The 27,559-nt window shown below is 31.5% G+C and overlaps 1 protein-coding gene across 4 annotated transcripts in view; it reads right to left on the bottom strand.

The window, feature by feature from the left end:
• LOC118194998 (serine/threonine-protein kinase 16) overlaps nucleotides 1-26,105 on the bottom strand; it is a 74,936-nt gene extending 48,831 nt beyond the window's left edge. For 2 of the 4 annotated variants that reach the window (XM_085811286.1, XM_085811289.1), the window contains exons 1-4: nucleotides 25,426-25,567; nucleotides 23,637-23,756; nucleotides 2,494-2,722; nucleotides 452-594 (exon numbers count right to left, since the gene is read on the bottom strand). In XM_085811286.1, the coding sequence (XP_085667412.1) occupies nucleotides 452-594; nucleotides 2,494-2,722; nucleotides 23,637-23,740 (476 nt within the window). In that variant the 5' untranslated portion in view covers nucleotides 23,741-23,756; nucleotides 25,426-25,567. Of the gene's footprint in view, nucleotides 1-451; nucleotides 595-2,493; nucleotides 2,723-23,636; nucleotides 23,757-25,425; nucleotides 25,568-25,646 lie in introns of those variants that run through there. The other 2 variants (XM_085811287.1, XM_085811288.1) reach the window with 2 other exon arrangements.
• Nucleotides 26,106-27,559: the final 1,454 nt, after the last annotated feature.

The raw sequence follows: 27,559 nt of genomic DNA, 5'->3' as shown, positions 1-27,559 counted from the left end.
AATTTGCTTTTTGGAAAAGACCTGCAAGAGATTTCTTTAAAATGCATATAATTTTTGCCAAAAATTACACTTAACTAGGTCTGGTTTTTTTTTATTTTTTAAAAAAATTCTTCAAGATATAAAAAAAACGCAATTTTGTTTTTTAATTGAAAAAAATTATAAATGTCTCCAATTCTGGAATTTATTTATTATTTGCAGGTCATCACGATTTCTAATATTGCTAATACTGCATAGAAAGCTACACTATATCTCAAATCATCATGAATTTGACAAAATAATAATAATAATAATAATAATTTTAAAATATTAAAGAAATAATTTGCACTTTTGAACAGCATTCTGGAGCTTCTTTAAAAATGGAATATTACTTCAAAAATGGAATATTACTTCAAGCATTTTTCAAAGGTAAAATGCTTGAGACATATTGTTTTAGAAAGCAAATAATAATTACCTATGAGCTAAAGGATAAGGTTGAGCATTGTGCATTATTCTAATACCTTCACACATTTGTCTGAAAATTCGCAAAATTCGTTCCTCTGGTATATGATTTTTGTTCTTAGCTCGAACAGTAAGCTCGTCTTGAAGTGTACCTTTCTAAGAAAAATACTATTTTAGTGAGTTTTTAAAGAAAAATTTTTTATACTACTGACATTCATACTCAAGTCAGAGATATTACCCAATTTTAGACATTAGGATGAAACAGTACAATAATAAACATATATGAAAAAGGAAATTTAACTCCATTATGCTGAATATTAATTATATCTTTCTACATCAATAAGACACACCAGTCCTCATGATTAGTAGAACTCCAAAGTGACTAACATGTTGATGGGCTTAAGTTTAGAACCAGGGGCAAGATGTAAATTTGGGACCGCAACATCTTTAATATGCAAACATATAAAAACCTGTCAATCCAAAATATGTTTCATCCAATCGTTCTTTTTTCCCCTCTCAAATACATTTTGCATTATAGGGAGATTTTATCTGCCAGGCACTTTTCAATCAAAAATGGGACAAGCTGAGAAAACTTGCAGAGTGGTAACACTACAAGTTTAAAACTTTATTTGCATTTACGTAACCTCCCCCCCAAAAAAAACTGCAAAATTTTATTTGGGTTAAATTAAAAAAAAAGTTTGCTTGACAGAATATTTTATCTGAAACAGGTTTACAGGTTTTACAGAAATACAAAATTAAAAAATAATAAATCTAAGAGTTTAAATGCTTTCTTGCTATATGTGTTACTACGAACAGCAACAAAGACCATCCTCTCCTTGACCTCCTTTTTTCATACACAAAAAATACAACAAACAGAACCTAGGAACTTATAAACAGTCAAGAAAAATCAGCGAAGATGAAATCATCTATGTAACAAAAAATATCATGTAGAGGTAAAATAATAAATAATACGGTAAATAATTCTTTTTGTTCTTTCTTAAATAATGAACACTTCTAATGGATGTCAATAAAATTAATTTTTCCATAGTTTCAACTGTTTAATAATTTCATAGGTTTAGTATAGCATAGTTTAAATAAAAAAATTTAGATTATATAAGTTTTTAACAAGTATAATAAAAATCAGAGTTTTTGAGTTTGGTGGGTTTAAAATCTTTTTATAAGTTTTGCTGCATGCACTGAATGCTCTATCCATGCTTTTTTCTCTTAAAAACACTTGTAATAAATAAAGTGATCAAAATGTTAGTACAGTTTTAAAAAATTATGAAATTAAACAAATGGATCTAATGTAATGCAGATAATTACGAGTAAGGAAAAATTTTTCGGTTGAGGGGAGTAGATGTTTAAACTTTTCACCAAGAAATGACATTGTGCTACATCCACAGCAATGATTACAGTCACTTAATGTCACAGTTATCATTTATATACATGCAACTGTTATTTATTACAAAAGTATTAGTTTAGCAATAGTAATTAAGAAACTATTTAGTGCAATTCTGGTTGTGATCAATGCTGTTTATATAAAGCAACATCCTCTATCCCCCCAGGAAAAAAAGCAGTGAAATTTCTCTAAGACCACCATTTACAGACCCAGATTATTCTGATCTTGTATCAAGGTCTTAGAAAGGCCACACTCCGCAGAAGGCATGGCCAATATGAATGGGAACACTGCATTTATCCCTGCCTAAAAAAATTTCCTTTCATGTCATGTAACCTGCATTTCATCATTATAATCTGTTATACACATTTAGTAATCTTAATTGGTACTTGGTATGTCTTTGGAGACTGATGCAGACAATGGTAAATTTTTACATAATTATATATTTAATTCAAAATAATTAATAGAATACTAATACACTTCAAAATGTTGTCTAAACAACATAGTAAATTTTATCAGGATTTTAATGAAAACAGTGTATAGAATAAGGGCAAATGTGACAAAAATACAGAAGTATTCTTCATGAAGAAAGTAATGCAAATATGTGAACTATAAAATGGCATTTCATTATTCTTACGCATTATCCATGCTTCTCTTACCCTATAATAAGGCAAAAGCAGTCTAACTTCACCCCGATTCATTCCATCACATTTTTCAACTAGAGAAACATCAATACATTTTATGATGTTAGGATGATTGAACATATTGTGATATTCAGCTTCTTTCATGGCACACCTTTCATCTTCCTTGCTATGACAAACAATGCGTTTCAAAGCATATGAACGATGAGTTTTTTGATCTTGAATTAAATCTACCACACTAAAACCTCTATAAGAAAGAACAATATGTGCATTATTATGACAAAAAATAAAATATGATTAAGTATAAAATTTCTACTTTAGCTATTTGAATATTACTTCAATAATAGTTTCTAAGATCTTTCCTTCTGTTATTATTGTGATTTATCAAAATATGTTTTTGCTTATAGGTATATTTTTGACATAATAAAGATCATATAATGTGCATGCATTGAATATCTGCCTTTTGCCAAACACTCATAGAACTACTTTAAAAAGGCAACATTTTGTAAATTGCATAAAGGATTCAAAATGTAAGTTAGAAATGTTGCTATTACTTGGCAGAATTGTGCTACAAGGCTAGTGCATAAAATAAAGTGCCTATTTATGCCTTCTTAAGAAAATAATTTCTTTGTAAAAACATTATCAGGTGTATTACTATGAAAAGACAAATGACGAAAATTTCTAAACGTACTAAAATTTATCACCAAATTACAGAAACATTAAGGGGGGAGTACGTCATTACCATTTATAATCAAATGGTGCTAGCAGTCAAAAACCTTAACTGATGATGACTTCAAGGATGGTAATCATGTTTCACATCATAAGACATTAAACTGCAGATTGATGAAATGATTCATAATAATCTCAAAAATTGCATAGTAGTTAATTTCTGACTATATGACAGTCTGCAAACAAAGAGAACAGGTGCAGAAACTAGTTCTATGATAGCTTCATGATTAAAAAGCAGATTTCTAGCAACAAAGAATCAAATTTCAGTTGAATCTTGAAGTAACTACTTACAAATTTTGGGTGACTACTTTGAAAAGTAGTGTGATATATGTGTGTCATACTACATAGTAATGTTCCCTCAATAAAATTTTCATAACCCACAATAATCATATCTAACTTGCTTTTTGAATCTTCTTGTAATTTCATAAAATGTGATTAAATAATAATAATAATAACAGAAAAGTAAATATAATTTTCTGGTAATGTTAAAAGAAATAATATTACTTTAAGTTTACATTAACAAATAACAGTATTGCCAAAAAAATGCAAAATAAATCAAAATCAAACCACTGTAATGTCAGAAAACATAAAAACATTTATTTTTGCACTGAATTCTCATTTTTATTAAAAAAATGTTTTTAATTCAAAATTTAACAGAAAAAATTCAAAAACATGTACTGTTATGAATTTTGTATTTAGATAGCTAATTTTAGTAGAATTATAATTGTTGCATTTCTCCGAGCAACCCAGCATGAGACAAATTTTGAGAGAAAGCTATGTTAGAAAAGTAAGAATACAGGGGCATGTGCATTTAACTTTGAAAAAATGGATATCTCGGTAATTTGTATTGAAATTGAATTAATATAATTGACCAATTTGTTAGCTGTAATCATAATTCAACACCCCTTTTGCTTTCTAGAAATCTTGAGAAGAAGAAAATACTACAAAGATCTTGTGCGGCAGCTGAAATCTATAAAAGGCCAGAAAGAGGGCGTCTGAGTTAGTTGCTTAGTTACTGCAGTTGCAATTTGTTTAGTTCCATGTGAACTGAGATATCTGAATTAGCTTTCTCTTTAGATAACACGTTGATTTGCATTGTATTTTAACATTTTTGGTATTTTGAAGTATAACTACTGTGTGATATTGTGGACAGTTGCACGGATATCTCTGAGGAAAATTCAAGCATTCTGATATATTTCTTTTGATAAGAATAAATTTTTATTAACTTATTACTGGACTTGTGCATTCAATCTATTACGAACCCATATGCACCCAACAATACTAAACAATTTTGTATGTTATGTTATAGAAAAGATAATGGCAGTTTTAATGAAGTGGAACAGCAACTCCACCAGAATTTCTAGAAGTCCCTTAAGCTTGACATATAAACAATATGTTTATTATTTTTTAAAAAGTTTACTAGTAGTGCTAGGACATTTTAAAAACTAGATCCTCTTGCAACTCCAACCTATATAAAATTATAAATCACTCCTTGAATTATTATTATTATTATTATTATTATTATTTTTTTTTTTTTTTTTTTTTTTTTTTTCACTTTTGAATGAACAAAATACTTTTCCTTTCATTTGAATAAATTATTTGTTCTAAGATTTATATTTTAAACATTTATTTCAGCTTCTTTCATTCTGCTTTTATTTCTTTCTTCAACTACAAAATACACTTAATATTCAATCAAAATATTTCTGCATTAAATATAAAGAAATAAGTTACTAGAGTCACTGATGCAATCATTATTATATACAGCTTGACCCTTTCAGCTAAAGAAGTAACTGGTTATTAACTCAGACAAAATAAATACAACAGCAACTTCATATAATTTAAATATTTCATTTTTGAGGATTGTGTATTTAACAGAGTGCATTTAATTCTGTGATTCCTGACTGCTTTAATTAATTAAAGTAATTGATTTGAGTAAGTATAAAGAACACAGTGTTCATTAATTTTAAACATAAAAACAATGTCTTACTTAGGAAGAGCTCGTAAGGAAGATTTGCAAAATCTTGCGGCTGAACTGGAAGTTCATGTGAATGCAGATTTGAAAATAGTCGATTTAAAACAGAAAATTGTTGAAAGTAAAGATTATGATGAAGTATTCATCAAAGGAGTCTTAGACATAATAATACAAGAATGAAAAGTGAGGGAGGAAAGAGAAGAACGTAGGAGGCAGGAAGAAGATGAAGAGCGGAGAAGGAAAGAACAATATGAATTACAGCGATTACGATTTGAAGCAGACAAAGTCTCAAACTACCGGATAGATCCGGGCGAAAACGGAGCTGCATCAAATTATGCAGAAATTCGATGACAAGAAAAGAGATATCAGCCTATATTTGCTACTGTTTGAAAAAAAGCAGAATGGGCTCAAATTGATAAAGAAGAATTTGTATCTCATTTACTAGGACTACTTCCTTACGAAGTAACATAGTTAATAGCTAGAGAACTCTCCAATAAAGCTAAAGACTATAAACACATGAAGAATTTACTGTTAAGATGGTTTAGGCTATGGCCGGAAAAGTTTAGGCAAAAATTTATGAAACATCAAAAGAGTACTGAATCCACATGGGTGGATTTCAACTATGAAATAGAAAATTATTGCAAAGAATGGGTGACTAGTCTAGGAGTTGAGACTTTTGATCAGTTGCTAGATTTGATGGTGATTGGCCAACTTAAACTTAGAGTTCCTCCTGAAATTTGAGATCATTTTCTTGATGAGTGGGTAGAGATGATTTCATCTAAAAAAATTAGCTGAAAAACTTGATGCCTATGAAAATGTTCGCAGAAACTTTCAAAAAAGGCTGTAGTGGATCAGCAGAAAGAAAGATACAATGCACTAACGCAAAGTAAAGGAAGTTCAGATAATAAAAATAAAACTGGAAAAAAAAAAAAAATTGTCATCAGGATTTAATTCGCAAAGCTGGTTCCATAAAATTCCTATATTAAGGGATTCAGGTGCTAGTATTGATATAGTTTGTCGCAAATACATCACACCGGAAATGCTGACAGATGAAAATGTGTGGATGCAACAGCCATTAGATTTGAATCCAACCTGTTTACCATTGGCTGAGGTCGAACAAAATTGCGATCTTAGGCGAGTAATAACTAAGGCTGCCATTATTAGAAATGAACTTGACAAAGGAAGGTATTTACATACTTGCCAACCTATGACACTCAAAAATCAGGAGACTTTTTTAAGAAATCAGGAGATTTTTCACAATGTTAAAAAGACTTTTTAAATGATAAAAATATAGTTTTTAATAATGAATTAACTTTAAATAGTTACAAATTTTTAAATGCAAGCAACACAAAAATACTTTACTCATAAAAAACATTTTTATTACTTGCATCGTTTGGGGGGGGAAGACATTTTAATCAGTTTTCGTACAAATGTTATGAACAGTGGCAGATTTTGCTTTCGTTAAGAAAGAAACTTCATAATTTTGTTCATAGCAATTGCCATGTAGGTCTGCTTTCGCTAATAAAAGTTTTTCTAATTCGCCATCACTAATATTAGTTATGCAACTGTTGGAACTGTTTCAATTTTTCCTTCCTTTTAGAACTCCTTTCAAGATAATGATAAATATCAACAATGTGTTTTGGTCCTTGCACATGAGTATTTCTTAGCAATTTCACTATCGGGAAACATTTTTCTAAATAAAGCTGCAGCATGATCCGATGCATTCAGTGGCAGGTTGTGCTCCAGTAAAAAGGCAGAGAACAGACATTCTGCATTAATAACTTTTTGATCCTTTGTTTCCGAAGAAAAATTCAATTTTTCGTTTTTTTCAAAACAACTCATGTTGTCCTTGTGTTTTTGTGTATGCACATGTTTGAGAACATCCGCCCTTCCACTATGCGAAATCAAAAAAATTGCAACGACAGACAGTACACATCGCAAATTTATTACATTTCCTTGAGAAAATAATGGAAGGAAAGTCAACTGTGTATGATTTTTGAAACGTACACGAGTATTTCACCTTTCTTGCAGAGATAACAAAAGATGATAATTTCTAAAACTATTTCCCGAAGGCACGCAACTCAGGACTCACACAACTCAGGACAAGATGAACGAATTAACTAAAGAACATACAAATAACAGTCTTGAGCTTGCTTTGTGTTCATTGGCTGATATATGCCAGATGACACGCAGTGGAGCTCGATGCCCATTGGAAAACTGGAGAAGGACGTTTCTGGATACGTATACTCTCACTCACAAAGCAGAAAAAATTCTCATCTGATTCGCAAGGTTTTGTTTAAGATAAAATTCAATTGCTTTCAGACGTCCAAAATCTGGTTTTTTTTTTTTTTTTTTTTTTTCCCTCCCCCCCCCTCATATAACGAAGTATTAAGCCAAGTTCCATAAAAATCGTGAGAAATTTTAAGAAAAAGAAAAAGTCAGGAGAAATATATAAATATATTGTAAATCCGGTTGGCGGGAGACCGGTCGAAAATCGGGAGTCTCCCGCCTAAATTGGGAGAGTTGGCAACTCTATTTATTAAGCAATCAAACTTTTGCACTGTTGAAAAAAACAAAGAAAGGAACCTGATAGTCGTCCTCACCAGGTTAATGCCGTCTCTACAAGAGCTCAGAGGAAAAGAGAAGATCTTGGAACCGAAGAACGAAGAAAATAAAGCATTCAGAGATGTCTTTAAAGAAGAAGTTAAATTACCAGAATTAAATACGAGCTCTCATGAAATTAGTAAACATTGACTCAAAAGAAGTTGCACAAGTTTAGCTTACTGATAAGGAACTGTCTAAAATCAGCCAAGAAGTTAAAGAAGGTACATGCACAAATGAGAACTATAGTCTGACATTAAAAGAGCTTTTAGTTTAAAAAAAAAAAAAAAAAAAAGACAGATAAAGCGGGTTTTGAAAGACACCTTGTAGTTATATCTGAAAAACTCAAGCCCTCAATTATAAAGATGTGCCACAAAGGAACTTCTGGTCAATTAGATGTCCAAAAAAAGACCAAAGACAGACTGGCTAGACATTTTTTTATTGGATGAGGTGTTACAAAGAAACCGAAGATTTTGTAAAAACCTGAGATGCTTGTCAGCATGCTGGGAAAGGAAATGATAAAAAAAGAAGGCTCCAATAATGTTAGTATCAGTCATTTCCAAAATATTCACTAAAATAAATGTTGATGCTGTTGGTCCACTACCTATTTCAAGGACTGGGGAAAAAATATATTATTACAGCTCTCTGTGTATGTCATCCAAATATCCAGATGCTGCTGCGGTGACAGACATTTCTTTGCCATCTGTGATTGATACTTTTTTACAGATTTTCAGTTGTATGGGTTTCCCAAAAGTGATCCAAACAGATCAGGGGACCTCTTTTGTCAGTGCTTTGACAGTGGAATTTTTGGAGCGTTTCGGCATTAAACATGCAAGAAGCTCTATGTATCATCCACACAGTAATCCCATTGAACGATTCCATAGAACTCTAAAAAGGGTGTGTCATATGTATATGAGCGACTTCTGATTTTGAGAACTATCTACCATCAGTCACACATGAAAGAGTCACACATGAAAGCACTGTTTTTACAACAGCAGAACTAGTTCATGGCAAAAACCTACAAATGCCAGTCACTTTACTTTATGACCAGTGGCTAGAACTGACTGATGATAATAATAATGTTGTCAGTTACGTTTTCGAACTTATTAATCAAATGAAGAAATGCCAAGAACTTGCCATGGAAAAGATGAAAGAAGCTCAACAACGGAGGAAAACATGATATGATCGGAACGCAGTGAAAAGAGAATTTGCTAGAGCACATTTAGTTCTTGTTTTATCTATGAATCGTCAAAATAAACTAGAGGTGCAATAGAAAGAACCTGTAAAAATAGAGCAGAAAATTTCAGAAACCAATTATATTGTAAGTTTCAAGGAACAAAATGAGCCAAATAAAGTATATCACATGAACATGCTTAAACCATATTACAAAAGACCAGAAATGATTAATATGATAACTGAAGTGGAAGGAAACTTAGAAATGGACATACCTTATTTACTTTCTAATCCAAGTATATTAAATTTTTCGGACATCATAGAGGGGAATGAAATCAAGAAAAGGTTGATACCTGAGCAAATAGAAGATTTACAAATGGTTTTATGGAAATATTTTGGTTGTTTTTCAAATAATCCTAGCCTAACAAACTTAGTTTGTCAAGATATTGAGCTATTAAATAACAAACCAATATAAATAAAGCCAGACAGACTGTCACTCCAACAGACTGAAATTCTCAAAAAGGAAATTCAGAAAATGCTCAATCTCAAAATATAGAGTTGGGAGAATCGGACTATACATCTCCCATGATTTTGATAGAATCTTCATTAAAGGATCCTCGGCCTTGTACTGATTATCGTAAACTCAATGTTGTTACTAAAAATGAATACTATCCTTTAACTAATACTGAAGAACATATCGAAACTGTAGCAAAAACAAAATATATAACCCTATTCGATTTACGTAGAGGCTACTAGCAAATTTTGTTAACAGAAAGAGCCCAAAGATATGCAACATTTGTAACTAGTTTTGAAAGTTTCAGATCTCTACGCTTACCCTTTGGTTTAAAAAATGCCCCATATTTTTTTTGCGAAGTTATGACTAAGGTCCTGGCTGGATGCGAAGGATTCACTGTACCATACCTGGATGACATTGCCATTTACTCAGAAAACTGGAAAGAGCACCTTAAAAATTTAACTTCTGTTCTAGACAGAATACAGAAAGCAAGCTTTACGACTTAAACCATCAAAATGTAAATTTGCACAAGATCAAGTGAGATACCTAGGCCATGTTGGGAAACAAGGACAATGAACTCCAGATGAAGTAAAGATCCTGGCTGTAAAGGATTATCCTACACCTAAGACCAAAACAGAAGTATGTGCCTTTTTAGGACTAGTAGGGTATTATCGCCAGTACATACCGAGATTTTCGGAAATTGCTTCACCCCTCACGGGCGCTTTGAAGAGGTTAACCAAAAAAGGAAATATATAGGGTGTCCCAAAATTAACGCAAGATTTGAATTTGGTGCTATTTTTGCATTAAGTTTTGGCAACCCTGAAAAAAGAACAGTTTGAAAGCCGAGAGTTTAGGGTTAGTGAAAATGGAGCGTTATACGATATTACAGTGTGTCTTCATTATTGAACAATATTTTTTAAATAATTCATTATTGAACAATATTTTTTAAATAATTCATTATTGAACAATATTTTTTAAATAATGAAAGTTTGGTGGCCGCAGTTCGGAAATTTTATACAAAATATGGTAAAAATAGTGTTTTAACCTCATCAACTGTGAAAACATTAATTGAAAAATTTGTGGAGACCGGATCAGTTGGAGGCGTTAAACACACTGGTCATCCAAAAACAAGCCTCAAATGTCAATATTGAAGCAGTGCATGAGAGTGTTGGTGAAAACTCAGGAACATCAATTCAGCGTCATGGACAAGAATTGCAAATTTCACGAAGCTCTCTACAGCGTATACTCACAAAAGATATGTGTCTTCCTGCTTACAAAATTCAATTAACAGAACTGAAGCCTAATGACCATGAACAGTGAAGAGAGTTCGTGGAATGGATTATTAATCATCAAAAAGTGGATGCTGGTTTTTCGAGGAAAATAATCCTAAGCGATAAAGCACATTTTCACCTCGATGGCTTTGTTAATCGCCAAAATTACGCTGTTTGTGTTCGAGATTTGCAAGAACTAACCGTTCTCTTTCTCCTAATAAACTTAAAATAAAATAACTTTACATATAAAATTCTACAGCATCATATTTATTTTCAAAATCCATAGAACTACAACAAACTACAAGAAAGATCAGATGGTTGCCACTCTTGCAGTGACAAACTATGAAAAGAAAAATAACAACTGAGGCTGGGTTCTAACAATACTCCCACCTTTTGATTGATGACGTACACTTAATCAATCAAAACAAAATATAATAAAAAATACTGTCCACAATATTAAGGCTAAATAATAAACAAAAGAAAAAATTAAGTTCTTAAATTTCTACACTAAAATAACTCAAGTAGTGTTCAAGTTAGAAATCTAGACGGAATTTTAATTTGTCGTCCACTTCTAGTCACGACAGTCTTAATGTCCTTTGATAAATCTGCAGCTGAATTATTCTTTGGTAATTTTGAGACTAAACTGTCTTCACCCTGCATCTCAGTTTCATTTGCCTCATCTGACTCCAAAGATGAAGGTATTTTGAGAGGGAATATTCTCTGGATTGGTCGAACTAATTCTCCAGACATGGTTTTGACACGAACTACTCGAATGTTGCCATCTTTTCCGGGATATAGTTCAATTACTTTTGCTAAATGCCACAACACCTTGCATTTGTCATCACATTCGATAAGAACTATATCACCGATTTTTATCTGTTGAGAAATCGGCACTGTAGATGGACGTTGCACTAGTAGGCCGAGATTTTCATTTCTAAATCTCTTTCTCAAGAGCTCTCGTAAATTCTGCAAATGTCTCAGTCTCTTGTTGAAATCAACTTAATCAAAATGATCCAAGCCAGGAAATCCAAAGACTGGAATTTCACCTAAAAACAAGGATGGTGTCAAAGGGATGAGATCATCAGAGTCCTCTGACACATAAGTGAGTGGTCTGGCATGCACAGTTGCTTCGCAGTCGCACAGCACACTCATCAATTCTTCATAATTCAGACATGACTGGCCTAGGACTCAACGCAAAAGCTTCTTAATCATTTGAACAAGTTGTTTCCAAAAGCCACCCCACCATGGTGCTGCAGGTGGACTGAACTTCCAATCGATCTTGTTTGTGGTGGCTTCTATCTCAATGGTATTCCAATTAATCGATCTCATGAGATTATTGGATCCGACAAAATTGCTTCCTTTATCACTATAAATTATCGATGGCCTCCCTCTACGAGCAATAAATCTTCTAAGACCAAGTAAAAATCCTTGAGTTGAAAGGGACAAAATCAGTTCCAAATGGACTGCCCTGAAAACAGCACGTGTGAAAAGTAAAATCCAAGCTTTTCTTTTATCCTTCAAAATTAATGGGCCAGCTAAATCAACGCCGACAATCTCGAAAACACGAGCCTCTCTAACACTGTTTTCTGGTAGAGTAGCAGGCATAGTCTGTAGTCGTTTACCTCCATGTCTCCTGCACCTGACACATGCATATAAAGCTTTTTGAATCGTAGCTCTACTTTTCAGGATCCAAAACGTCTCTCTAAGTGTTGACATCAGTACGTGAATTCCTGCATGAGACATAGAGAGATGTTTATCAATTATCAATTTCTCCACAATCTTATGATTCTTCGGAAGTAACATCGGATAAATATGTAATTGTGTTGTACTGATACAGGCCTTACTGCTGTTGTGCTGATCTTTGAAGACCGGTCTGTGGGGAAGATAATGATTGTTAACTCGTTCCTCTTCTTCTGTTACTTCTTCTATTACTCCAGATTCGAGCCATTCTTCGAACACTGCATTGTATGCTTCAAATTTATCTTTCAACATGAGCTTCTTTGTCGTGGAAATTAATCGCTTTTCAGCAACTTCTCTGTTACTTGGTAAAGCTTCTTTATCGTTGATCCAAGGTAAACTGACTTCATAGCGATCATCCACCCTCTTCAGAGTCTTGTGAAAGTGATCCCACACTGCTTCTTCTAACTCTGAGTCAGTTTTACTTTCTTTGGCATCTGTAATTCCCAGTGCTTCTAGCTTCCACAAGTTTTCTATGTCACTGCTGTGAGTCAACATTGACGTTATGGTTGAAGACATGGACAAGGAGTTTCTTTCTGAAATGTTATCTTTTATCTTTCCCATGATTGTCCATCCAAGTAGTGATTCCACAGCAGTCAGCCCATTTTCTAATTTCTGAATTCTTCCAGTTAACAGAACACCTGTGACGTCAGCTCCAATAAGAACTTCTATTTTCAAATCCTTTTTTCCTACATCAGATGCATGGATATTCTTCTGTCTTAGTTCTTCTATCCATGGTCCAGGCTGTAAACTGACAACTGGTCCACAAATCTTTGACTGTTCCAACAAGATTAGTCGTCTAGAAAAATCACCTCTTAGGCTTCTAACGTTTACTTCATAGCGTTTGTGAATTTCTCTCTTTGTTGTTACTCCTCCAAAAAGTGCATGGATTAAAGATTCAGATCTAATTGCGTGGCACCTTATGTCTACAGCAGTCTCCTTTAATATGTATGAACGTTGCGATCCTGTATCGATAAGTGCCCTTACTGTCTTCTCCTTTTTATTTGCGTCTATATTAATTAATAGTGTTTGAAAGAACACTTCATCTAGGAAATTAGTGCTCGCAATTATGTTTTGTGTTTCCTCTTTATTCTTTTCAACATCATTGCTTTTTTGATTGGTGGGCAAATACGGACACATGACACCCCAATGTCTTTTCGAGCATATCAAACATTGTACATTTGTCTTACATTGCTTGGCCCTGTGTCCAATTTTGAGGCAGAAGAAGCAACCCTTCTTTTTCTTAATGTTATCATTCTTTTGGCTCAGAGGCATCTTCTGAGCAACAAAGCAATCTCAACTTTCATAAATTTTTCACAAAATATGCAAGAATTCTTCTCACTATAATTGGTTGCTTTATTATGGCCTGAGAATAAATCATTTGCTGTAGGCACGAAATGTTCACTCTGGTACCTTTTATCTTTTCTACTTTCTCTCTTGGCACCCGAATCAATTAATTTAAATCCAGCTTTTGCCAAAGAAATTCTCTGCTCTCCTTCCACTTCATTCTTTAAAAACAATAATAATTGTTTCAATTTCTCAGAGTGAGAATTTTCTGCTGTAAATATTGATGCATAATTTCTAATCCAAACTCGTAAAATTTCCTCGGGAATGCAAGATTCCACAAGCGGAAACAGCATTGCAGCGTATTTATCGCTTGTCATTCCTATTGACTCCAACGAACACAAATAAGACTCTAACTTGTCATACAATTCTGATATACTGTATTTTCCCTTTTGATCAGTGACATTTTTAATAATCAAACCTAATAATTCCCGAATATAGAATTCTACCAACAATTCTTCCCTGCCAAACCTATTTTTTTAAGCTTTCTATAACTTTTTCATAATTTTCGGCAGTTGCAGGGAAGCTGTTTACAATATCCCGTGGTCTCGTACCGGGTACGGTCGCTTGAACAAGATAATGCATCTTATCCTCGTTTTGAATTTCTTTATCTTCATGTATTCGCCGAAATTGTCCCCAAAATGGTAACCAATCTTTAATTTCGCCACCGAATTATTTTAACTCAACTTTAGGTAATTTTAGTTTCCGTTTGTTCGAATTCGGCGGAACACTGCCTATGGATAGTGTCGTTTGGCGATTGAAGAATAATTCCATTTCTACTCGTATTAAATCTAATTTTTCTTTGTATTCTTCAATTTTCGCCCATTCACTTTCAAACTGATCATTTGAAGAAAATTCCGAATTTAATATTTGAGTACCAAATGCATTATGTTCAACAGATAAACGTTCTAAAGTAACAAGTTTTGTTTTTACAGATTTTGCATCAGGAATTTCCTTTTCTAATTCTTGCAAAATTGCATTAATTGTTCTCGTAAAAGACGCTCTGACAGGTTTTCGTTTCTCAATTAATGATTCCATTTCAATAAAAATAAATTCAATAAAGTCAAATAGAATTAAATTCGATAAAACCAACAAAATTACCTTGACTTGTTTTACCGATCACTTCCGTCGTCACCAAAATTGTTCGAGATTTGCAAGAACTCTCCTTTCTCCTAATAAACTTAAAATAAACCCTTCTCCTTTCTCCTAATAAACTTAAAATAAAATAACTTTACATATAAAATTCTACAGTGTCATATTTATTTTCAAAATCCATAGAACTACAACAAAGATCAGATGGTTGCCACTCTTGCAGTGACAAACTATGAAAAGAAAAATAACAACTGAGGCTGGGTTCTAACAGTTTGGGGTTCGGAGAAACACGTGTGATTTGTAAAAAACAAATGGAACCCACAACGTGTCACTGTTTGGCGCGGATTTTGGGCGGGAGGCATCATCAGACCATACTTTTTTGAGAATGAGTCCGGTCAAGCAGCAACTGTTAATGGTGCTTGATATCGCGACATGACAACACAGTTCTTTCTGCTGAAATTGGATGACACTGATGTGGCCAATATGCGGTTTCAACAAAACGGTGCCACATACCATAAAGCCAATGAAACAATTCAATTACTGCATGAGACATTTCCTGATCATGTAATCTCTCGTTTCGGTGATCAGAATTGGCCCCCTAGATCATGTGATTTAACACCATTAGATTTCTTCTCACGGAGTTATTTGAAGTCAAAGGTTTATGTCAAGAACCCCACAACCACACATGCTTACAAGAGGAAATTAAACGCTGCATCAACAAAATTCAGCCACAATTATGCAGATAGGTCGTGAATAATTTCGACGAAAGAGCGCATATGTGCCAGCAAAGCCGTGGAGGCCATTTGCCCAATGTGTTATTTCATAAATAGCCCTATCCTATGTACTTTATCTTTCACTTAAAAATAAATATCTAAAGACTAAAAACTATCTTTTATATTGAATTGAAATCTTGCGTTAATTTTGGGACACCCTTTTACAATGGTCTGAAATATGTCACAAAGCTTTTAAAAATTTAAAAGAGTTGCATACTAATTCCGTATTCTCCCAACTTTGATAAAAGGTTTATTATACAAACCAATTCCTCAGACAATGGCATGGGTATAGTACTATGCCAATTAGATGATGAACAACATGAACATCCTATCTTGTATATATGCAAAACATTTACTAAATTTGAAAAGAATTATTGTACTACTGAATAGGAGTGTGCATCCATCATCCATGCTATCAAGAAACTGCATTTTTATCTGGATGGTCAGCAAGAATTCTTGATTCAAACTAAGTACATGAGAAAGGCGAGCTCATAAATTTTCGAATTTTACAGAACTTTTCCTTTCAGAAAAAGTCTCCATTGGGGAAGAGGTTGTAACATCTTTAAATATTGTTATTAAAATCTTGTAATTTAAAATAAATAATTTAAATAGATGAACAATTAAGGTATATGTTAACGGCAATGTTTGAAATGCAGGCTCAAGAGCCATGTGTGGCTCTCGCACGCAGAATGTATTTATTTTATTTTTAAATGTTAGAATATGTTTTCTCTTCTTATTTGTATGTCGCCATTTTGAGTGTTAAATAAAAATTATTGCTGTGTTCCATCAATGGAGTTTGCTGTTTGCTTCAAATTGCGAAAGAAGTATCACAGTTTGTTATTTTTTTAATGTATTACATAACTCTTACTCAATAATTCAAATCTGTATTTTAAATTGCTCAAGTATGTTTCCTTTTCATATGTTGATAATATTTCCTGAGGATAAGTATTGATAGTTTGGGAATCTTTCTAAAAAAAGTGTTAAAAAACATCCAACATGCACCCAATAGGTAACTTTAACTTTTCATCTGTAAAATATCACCAAACTGCATCAAGGTGGTTGGGTTAATATATAAGTACCTTAAAAAATATCTCTTCACACACCTTACTATATTTTCATGTACCTTAAAAAATATCTCTATTTTTTAAGATCATTTTATCTTAAAAAAACTCACTAAAAAAAATGGCAAGAAGAACAGAATATTTGGAAACAGGGCAAACATAGCTTGATTGTGTATCAACAATTGATCTAAATCCCAAATTTCAATTCCATAGTTATATAGACAAATAACAGGACATGGTACCTTCATAAAATTCTACTATAGACATAAATTTATCAATACTGATAAATTTGTCTGTGAGGATGCAGAATCTCCAATTCATTAGATCAGGGTTTCTTAAACTGTGGGTCACGACCTCCAATGGGGTTGCGGAACCTGCAGCAGGGAATCGCCACAAATTTTAGCAATTTTGATATTTCGTTAACTTATTATAATAATTTTACAATTAGCAAATATTTTTACACAGTGTATCTGAAAACAGATAAAGATAAGACAATACAGACAAAGAAAATAAGAAAACGTTTCAATGTATTTCTTTTTATAATATAAGCGTTCATTTTCCTTGCTTTGGATATGACACTGTCACTTAGTCTGTTACTTATTTAAAATTTTCATTTTGTTCTATGTCTTAAAATTAGAAATTAAAGTTAATGACCTAAAACTGCAATAGTATATTACAGTAGTGAAAAAATTGACAGTTTCACTCATGCGTGATACTTTCGGATTTGCACAATACTTATGGGGTCCCACAAAATTTTTGTAAATATTATGACATCCTGAAGGTCGGGAAAAAATCTCGGTGATAAAAAGGGGTTACGACTGAAAAAAGTTTAAGAAACCCTGTATTACATAATGCAATTCTGCATCTAATGTCATTTCTTTCAAAAGATTCTTTTTTAAACAAAGACATCTTAAAATCTGTAAAATTATGAATCTACTTTTTGCATCGGGAAAAGTTATTTGCCAACCCATTTAAAAATACAGACCTAATAGTAGCATGTTTGTCTCCATTCAAATTTTATTTATTAAACTCTCATTTTTCAATAACTGATGCTAAATAGTGCTGCTTGGCAACAGTTTCAGGTCGACAGGATAACAGTTAAGTACTGATAAAATCACAAATATAATCTCATTATTAAATGGATAAAATAAACAAAAATTTAATTTTACTGTACCGGTATGAAGCCTGGATGGCATAACTGGGAAATGATGAGGAGGAACTTATTGTTTGGATAGATAAAACTGTTCTGATAAAACTGTTGAATACTTATAGCAGCAGTGTTCAAACCCACCCAAATAAGCTAGCTACGTGGTTGAATTCATATTTTCCCATGTGTAATGTGAACACAATAGAAAGCCCTCCATGAAGGGATCTTGATGTTACTTTGGTAGATGGGTGCCCAGGTTTTTGGCAAAAAAAAATTACATTTGGTGGTAGCTGATGATCAATATGACTTATGACAACCCATTGCTGGACTAATGATTTATGTAACACATAGTTTGAGCACTGTAGCATTTGACATCATTTAATTTTTAAAATAATGCATTTTAATATGCATAAATTCTGTGTTTACAATATTTATGACTGTTAAGTACTAAAAAATTGATTTAATTTTGCCTTTTTATTTCAAATACTGACTTTGTTATACATATGTTATTTTAAATAATTTTATGCTGTGGATGATGTAATCAATGTTCTCATTTTGTTTTTTAAATAATGTGTTTTAATATCTGTAAATTTTGTATTTTAATATGGATAAATTTTGTGTTTAAATATTATTTACGATTGTTAAATATTTAAATATGATTTAATTTTGCATTTTTACTTGAAAAACTCATTGAACTGATTTTACTATTTATGATTATTGGCTCGCTGATGGTTACAAGAATTAAATGCATTACCGCAGTATTTTAAAAATTTGATTCCATTATTCATATACAAAGGATTTACAGTTTGTTCTATTCTGAATTTTACTCGAAATTTGGATAGCAATGGCTTCTTCAGTTTTACCTGTGAATGTAGTTGTTAATTATCAACAATTATTTGTATCTGAATCTAATAATTCTCCTTTGAGACTATTCTGGTCAACCTGGCTTTCCAAATTAGAGGTTTATTTACTACCTTTACCCCAATCTTGTGAATCTTAAAAACAATATTTATTATTGGAAATAATTTAAAAAATTTTTTAAGATTTATGATCCATTAATTTGCTTGTAAATTGTTTTATCTATTTATAAAGGTTTTGCTTTATATATGTATATGTTGTTTTTCTATTTCTTTATATATGTATATGTTTTAAATGGTGGTACTAACTAATATATGCTTAAAAGTTATTAGACACTTGACAAAAACATAACTAACTATTTTTCTATTACTTTATATGGATATTTAATTTTTTATAAAAAAAAATTATACATTATTTTCAACAAAGGCTGAGCTATTTTTTATTGCCACTGCTGTTTTACACTTAAATAACTGTATTACTTTATTTTCTTGTTCTTTTATTGCTTTTCTTTCTTTATATTCTTATTATTTTCTTGTTTTGTCAAACAGTAAAACTTTTTTGTGGTTAATTATTTGAAGATCGAGATAAAAAATTTTAATTCAAAAGTCAAACAACCAAAATCAGCATTAAATTTTCAAATTTTCACAGGACTAGTTCCGATGGTTTTACCGAAGCACCATCATCAGCTGCAAAAACGCAAATGAAGGAGATAGGATATAATGATCAGATAAGATAAGAAAGCCTGGACAGAAAATGAGCTAGTGGTGCCATCTCTTGATGAAACCAGAACTAAAGCATAATATCTTTAAAGGCCAAAGGCAAAGATGGATTGGAATTAGAATCGTTAACTAGAACAGAAAGATTTTTTTGAATGTGAAATGCCTCTAGAAAATCTAGTTCTTCAATGGAAGATGTGTTTTGAATAATTTTGGCAGCAGAAAAATTGAAAGTGTGATTTTCAGACTAACAATGTTGGGCAACAGAAGACTTCTGCATTTCCTTTTTTCTAACATATGCCTCATGTTCCTTAGCTCTCTTAGTTTGGCCAATGTAAATTAGACCACACTGGCAAGGAATCCTATAAATACCCCAGGAATTCATATCCGGAATGGGGTCCTACTCAATGATTATTATTATTGTGTCTTAATTAGTCAATGTTATTTTGCAAATTATTAGTTTTATTAAGTGTAAGGCATTTTGGATAAATCTCGGAGTATTCAATCTCATTAAAATTATTAAATGTAATAAGATCATCTATATATCTGTAAGTGTGCTTGTAGTAATTTAATTCTTGATGTTGTAAATTTTTTTTTGAAGTTAAATTCTTTGATAAATAAAAAGAGATTCCAGATCGAGGTACTGGAATGGGAGCCCATTGGACGTCCTCCAACTTGTTTAAAAAGTTGATTTTGAAATTTAATGTAGTTACAAAAAAGTGTGCATTTTAGGTAGGTTTTCCATTTACTAAGATTCATAATTGTGAGCATAGCAGGGAAGAGTTTAGGCAGATCTAGTAGACTAGTATAAATTTCTTCTAAAGGAAGTGAGGTATATAAGTTTTCAAAGTCATAGTAGTTAATGTTTTGTATGTCAATTGTTTGAATGGGATTAATGACAGGAGTGTTATTATGGATGATCCAGCAATAGTTATGATTAGTGTTACAATCGTTGAAAATAAATTTACAATTTTTTTAAGTTGAATTGAAAAAGTTATTAGTTCCATTTGCTATGAATCTGAATTTTAATGGTGTTTTATGGAATTTGGAAAGTGCATAGAGGTTAGTAAATCTGTTGTAGCTTGGATTTAAAGAGATATTTAGTTTTTTATGAAAAGGTTATTATTAATTCTGTTTATTATAGATGTTTCTGTAAGGTTTGCTAAATGATAAGTATTGAGATAATATAATCAATATTTCTTTAGTAAATAAATTATTATTATCTTACTTTACAGCTATTGCACAAGTATTAAAAAAACTTGTTTTCGAACTAAGTGAATTTAAGATCATACAACATATATACATTTTATAACCACCAGATTTTCCAATCATTCTAAAAATTTCACAAAACATAACATGTTATTAAATAAAAGATAACAAACAGATATATGCCTTCCAGAATAAATTGCTATTAAACTGAAAATTACTGTAAATTGTTCTAAAAAAGACGACAGAATGTTTTACTAAAAATATTTAGAGTAGCCATTAAAAAAGTTGTTTCTAATACTAGTAGCGAAATAACTTTTAAATATTGCACTTTTCTAAAAAAGCTTTTTTACAAACAATTCCTTTAACTAAAAATTTCATGCTTTCTTAAAGAAAAAGAAAATTAGAAAAAATTAGAAAGTATCAAAAAACAAAATTTTTCTTCAAAATCTAAACTTGCTAAAAAATATTGATTTTCTTCTATCATGTAGCTGAAGAGAATCTGCTACTGTATTAAAAGTTATACATCTAACATCATGTAAATGAGTAAAAACAAAAATGGATTTTTCATAGCTAATTTGATATTTTCTGATTATCCACACCCCATTTCAAAAAGCTGCTAATTATAATACCAACTTTTATATTTCAGACAGAAAATAAATATAAACTACATTTTCCCCCTTATTATTACTGTTTATGATTTAATAAATATTTAGTAAATAAAATTCTAAGTTTAGTTTTGTTAAAAATAAACTTTATATTTTGGTAAAAAAATATTTTGGCCCAGCTGCTTTCAGATCGTGCATTCGGACAGCAAGCAATCCGAGTTAGATTTAGAATGTAACATAAAAAAATTTATTAAACACTTACTACCTCAAGGGATACTTAAGCATTTTTCTGTTCCTATTAACAGGTTATGGTACATGGGAAAATTAACTTTATTTATATAATTCAGAAATAAATGATATTAGAGTATCAGTATTGATATTTTTAGTTTAAATATTAATACATAATTTTTTTCCAACTCATTTGATTTAAACTATTATGGCAAAGAACATAAAGGTATTTGTCTAAGAAGAAAATATGTCTTCACGAAGGATTTTTCAAGGAAAATCAGTTCATATTTATATTACACATGGGCAAAATCATAAAAATTCAGAGATTACCCTCTTATTGGGATATAAACTTGGATTAAATTTCCAATATCCACTAGTCCTGGCCACTGTCTGTGTATTCAGTAGCTGCAATAACATACGACCTATTTTGGAATATGGTCTCCCCATTTACTGTTGTGCCTCTTCTACCAACCTCCAGAAATTGGAAAGAGTCCAACTTAGTGCTTCTCCTATTATAACTGGCTTACGCAACACTTGCCCGAATAAAATTGCATTGTATGAAACAGACCTTCAACCCCTTAGCCTAAGAAGAAATGCTGGCCTTGCAAAATATTATAATAAACTTTTCAGTTATGGCTCCCAAAATAGAACTTCAGAATTATTGCAGCATGCAGCATTGGAGTAATAACCAAAGACTTAAAAAAATTAGCCCATTTTAGTCAAATTGAGTATGCTGGTATAATTGACCATAATGTTGAGCTGCATTCCTTGAAAGAATGTTTAGATCTGTCTGAGGGACTCCCTAGAGTGAAGTTTCATATGGAACTTCTGTCTCGAGTTTCGAAGAAAAAATTATATTCCGACTCTGTTACGTCAATCTGCCTTAGAAACTATACACAAAATTCCCGCTGAAGCTACTCTGATTTATACCGATGGGAGTAAAAGCAAGGACTCTCGTTCTGGTAGAGAAGTTGTCATTAAATGCACAAATGGAAATATTGTTAAAATAAAGAAAATTCTGACTTCAGTTTGGTTTTTAAGAGCAAGCTTATAACCATTGAAGAGGGACTAAACACTGTTTCGTCCTTTACAGATCTTAAGGCAGTATGGTTTTTGTCTAACAGTCGTAGTGCCATCAAATATCTTTCAAACCGGCGAAAAGTTGGTGATAGGGCTGGAATTGCAATTCTTAGCAAGCTTCAGCAGGTCTTGTCACTCTGCAAAGTGCCCCTTTAGTGGATTCCTTCCCATGTTAACATATGGGGGAATGAAATGGCAGACATTCTGGCGAAGGAGAGTTCCGAAGAACCATTACCAGTTACCAATTCATTGACATATCTTGAACTGTATTCCATTAAAAGACATGCTGACAGGGAAATTTGGCTCGTTCCCCCGAATCATCCCTAGTATCAAGCTGATTGTCTTGGAAGATCTCTTGCTATTGATTGTGATAGATGTGTTCAGACAACACTTTCCCGATTCTTCAGTGGACACCTAAAAGGACTTACTTTTAAAAGAGGTCTCAAGATGCACCCAATTTGTTCTGAATGTCAAAATGCACCGGCATCACTGGCACATATCCTTGAGTGCCTGGAATTGTCTCTTGAGGACCTTTACAAGTTTCCTAAGCTTGTTTTCAATTTTTTGAAGGTGAATGGACTCGTGGACTTCGTCTAGTATATCCCTAGACATAGAGATTAGTAATAACAACAACAACATTTTATGCATTTTAATTTTTGATAGTCATAGTAGATGAGCTCAGCTTGCATTTTAGTTACACAACAAGCTGGCCGCAAACAAATATAGCTCACTTTACAAATTTATGAGTAACATATATTGTGTATATTTGGGAAGAAAGAATTGCTTATTCTTGTAACTGCTGAATAGTTAAAAGCAACATTAAATGTAATAAATTGTTATAATCTAAAATCTTACTAATGTATAAAAAACTTTTGAAAAAACATGATTAAGAATTTAGAGGAAAAATGTCTTTATTTGGTTTATATATACATTATTAGCATTTTATTATACATTATTTATCATATGGTTATTAAAGAAGGCAGACTGAAACTAAGTTCTAATTTCATTTGAAACACAAATGTCCAAGAAATACTAACAAGCTTTAACTTACCCTTCTCCTATCCTTGCTTTAATTACATATGTTTTACCATTAACTTCAATGGTTTCCTTTCCACAAGCACAACCCATGAGAAGGTATGGATAGTAAAGCTGCATGTTATGATTAGAAAACCTAAGTTGTAAACAAAAACATGTTTAATGGATATACTTAAGAATTAATTCATATGCTGCATTATAATCAAATATTCAAGAAATTTACAGAATTTTTTTTTTTTTAACAAGTTAAATACATATTTACTGCAGAGCAAGTCGACAGCATTTTATTCTTCTGTTTATTGTATTTCATTTCAGCATACACAATTAGAAACCTATATATTCTCTTATTTCCATGAAATCAAAAACATTCTTCCTCCCCTTCTAATAAATTAAACAATGAAATTATTTTTTTACTTTTAAACACGCAATCCCTTTCTATGTAAACTAAAACAAAACTATGAAATTTCTTCTTATAGGACCAAAATTAAGCACACAGTCTTGCAGAATAATTTTTTTAATTACTGTTCTTAATAACAGCAGCACTGCGATCCATTTAGCTGTCATTCTAGATGAATACCTATAACTGGTAGAATACATGCATATATTTCAGAAAGCAGAATGAAAACAATTATACATAAACTGTGATAATTATTTTGATCTTAAAAAATGTTGAAATATACTTAAAAATCAAGAAATGTAACTTTTAATCATATATTTATATTACTCAAGAATTCATAAACTTCAAAATAACTAAACAATCCTGAAGAGATCATATATATGTTTCATAAAAGGCATAAACTTCATTTCTTGATAGCTAGATTGTACCACTAATTAAGAATGTAATGACAGAAAAATAAATCTTGCATCAGTTATATCACAGCAAAAGGATTATACAACTGTAAACTGTATGTCAACAGATCGGTCAAAGACATGGAATACAAGATTATTACAGCTATACACCATACTCAAATAAATGAAATCAAAAGTGATATTATTACAAACAAGTCATAAGTTATTCTGAAATCTGTACACTTACATATACATTAATCTAGACACGAAATTAAAATTGCTACGACACTTGATACAAAACTGTTGAAAAGACTTTTTGTTTTTTTAATTAAGATTCCTACTAACCTTAATTTTTTTTCTCTCTGTGCAATGCCTTATAATAAATTATAACTTCAAAATAATTAAATACATACATTGACTCAAGAACTTGCAGTTTTTAACTGACCATCTGAAAAACTTCTCATACCGTAATCCATATCTGTACATAAGACTTTTTTTTGTTTTTTAAATTAAGATTCCTACTAACCTTAATGTCTTTTCTCTTTGTGCAAATGCTTTATAATAAATTATATCTTCAAAATAATTAAATCCATACAATGACTTAAGAACTTGCAATTTTTAACTGACCATCTGAAAAACTTCTCATGCTGTAATCCATATCTGTACATAATTAATTAGTGATTCTAATTTCAAAGATATGTGTTTTGTAGTACTATTAATGAATTATACACGTTTTACCAAACAAGTAAAGGAAAATTCATTTAATTATTCATTATTCATATATCATAACTCGATAACTTAAATTTAAAATTCCTTCAAATAAAATTCAAAATCTCATTTGTCCAATGCTACATTTTGAAAAAGGAATCAAATCTATAAACCGGATATTATTCATTCTAAAATCAGTAAGAATTATCAAATTTAAACTTTGAATATTGCTATTAAAATTTCAAATGCAAAGTGTGCATGAAACAAATATCAATAACAAATTGATGTTACATTTTTAGCCAAATTACCTTCTGCATAAACATATCAAAAATTACTTCCATTACCGTGAGAAAATTTTACATCAAAACATAAACACAGCTGACGACACAATCCATTTCCACGCGTACGGTTAATACAAAACAAGACTGATGCACATACTATTATTCAATTAATCATTTAAGAAGATAAATATATCAAGTGTGTCTTTATTTTTAATAAAAACTTTTTATTTAATACTATACTTGCTTACTAAGCAGTCGTAAATTATTATTCATAATTAGGCTGATTGTTTTTTCAACACTTCTCAGATGTACTGTCATTCTCATGAAAATGGCAGCTTTGGTCCGTTTTGACGATTTGACGAAAGCTACAAAATGTGTTTTAACAAAGCAATCATAAATTATTATTAATTTCTGTAATTGAACATCAGTATTATCACGAATACAGGATAACTATCAAATTGGATTGTTCGTTTAGAGTTGATATGGCTGTGTCCTCTGGAATAAAGGGAACATTACTGTATCTAATATTGGGCATAGAATTGTTCCAGAATGAAAGTCGCCATGATTTTAAAGATTTTCGCAATTCATTCCTTCTACAAGATCAGAAAATACAGCAATCACCGAAAGAAAATTTCTTTATTAACGGTAAGCAAAGGAAAGGAAAGTTATGATTATGCTAAACTTTGATACAAAATTATGTCATGAGGTATAAGACATTTTTAATAAGAAATAGAAAGAAACAAAATAGGATGTAAGATAACATAAGATAATTCCTTTAGTTCTCAACCTGTTTTTCTCCATACAACCCTTTCATGCAAAAGTCGAAAAATGGGTATTTAGATTTCATTTAAATTTGTATTATTATTAATGTGTTTTATAAGTTAAGCAACAAAAATTACAGAAAATAATGATAAGTACCTTTTTTTTTTTTTTTTTTTTTTTTTTTTTCTTTCCAATGGTTAGGCAAGAAGTTACAAATAATAGAACTAATAAAAAAAAAATAGGATGAAGTCGTTGCCTAAGGAACGTTCTTGCTTCCTAGTATCTCGATTCTGGGTGAGACTAAATTTCAACTTGGCAGGAAATTTTGATTGGTTGGCTTTGGTGACGTCATTTTGACGTATTTAAACTCCGCCTCTGATGTGGTTTACAATCAAAACACATCATGCGCCATGTTTGGTCATGACCAAAGATGGGTTCTTCTCTTGCTTTACCAAGATATCCGTATAGCCAGGGCTTAAATTGCGTCGGAGCCCACCGGAGGCTGGCTCCGATACTTCTTAGTTTTAGGAAAAATTCATAATTTTAGCCGGAGCCCTAAATAAGAAGGCTTTAGCACTTCTTTTATGTAACTGAACAATAATTTCAGTAGAAATCTGGTCTTGGAAACTTTATTTTTAATAATAAAATTATATTAAAAATTGCTTATTAAATTCTAATTTATCACTTTGCATACTATTAAATTTTAATTATTTAATTACTTTAACCATTAATTTTTTTAATAATGAATTATTTAATTTTTTAATTGTTAATGATTTGATTAGTCATCTTATTCTCTTATTTATTCTTGTTCCTCTTTCCTGAAGGTCTTCTATACGGCTCTGGTACTTCTAATTTTTGAAATTAAACCCTGCGTATAGCTGACCGTTTTGTTTTTCTAATATGCTTCCTTAGGGATTATGACAGCCATATACTGGTAAAAGGCCTTAGACCATTTACCAAAGCAAAGATCCGAAATGGTTTATATGGTAAATAAGAGAGTTTGTAAGGAAGGTTATATTGTAAGAAGTTCGTTTGGTATGAAAACTTCAGTTTTCATAAAGCAAATGGATTAAATGCAGATATTTTTTCCCCATGAGAGAAAAGTCCTAAAACTGCTTCAACTGTTTTATTTTGTAAATGAAGATAAAATAGCGCCTGATATGTGTATGTACTAAAGAGGACTTTAATTATTTAGTGAAATAAGGACAAAATACAAAATTTGATATTGTAGTTTAAAAATATGTTTTTATTTGATTAAAACACTCGAGAGCTAACTGCCTACAAGGAAGGATGGCTTCCTGGAGAACTTTCTAAGGGAAACTGGCTCATATACACATTACACATGAGGAAAAACACGAAAACGCCTATGCAACTACCCCAAATCATGTTTAGAATAAAA

Source organism: Stegodyphus dumicola, chromosome 2 (genome assembly GCF_044657685.1).
Source record: "Stegodyphus dumicola isolate Sdum_Otavi_A_Nest chromosome 2, ASM4465768v1".
Taxonomy (NCBI): domain Eukaryota; kingdom Metazoa; phylum Arthropoda; class Arachnida; order Araneae; family Eresidae; genus Stegodyphus; species Stegodyphus dumicola.
This window is presented reverse-complemented; position numbering and strand designations above follow the sequence as displayed.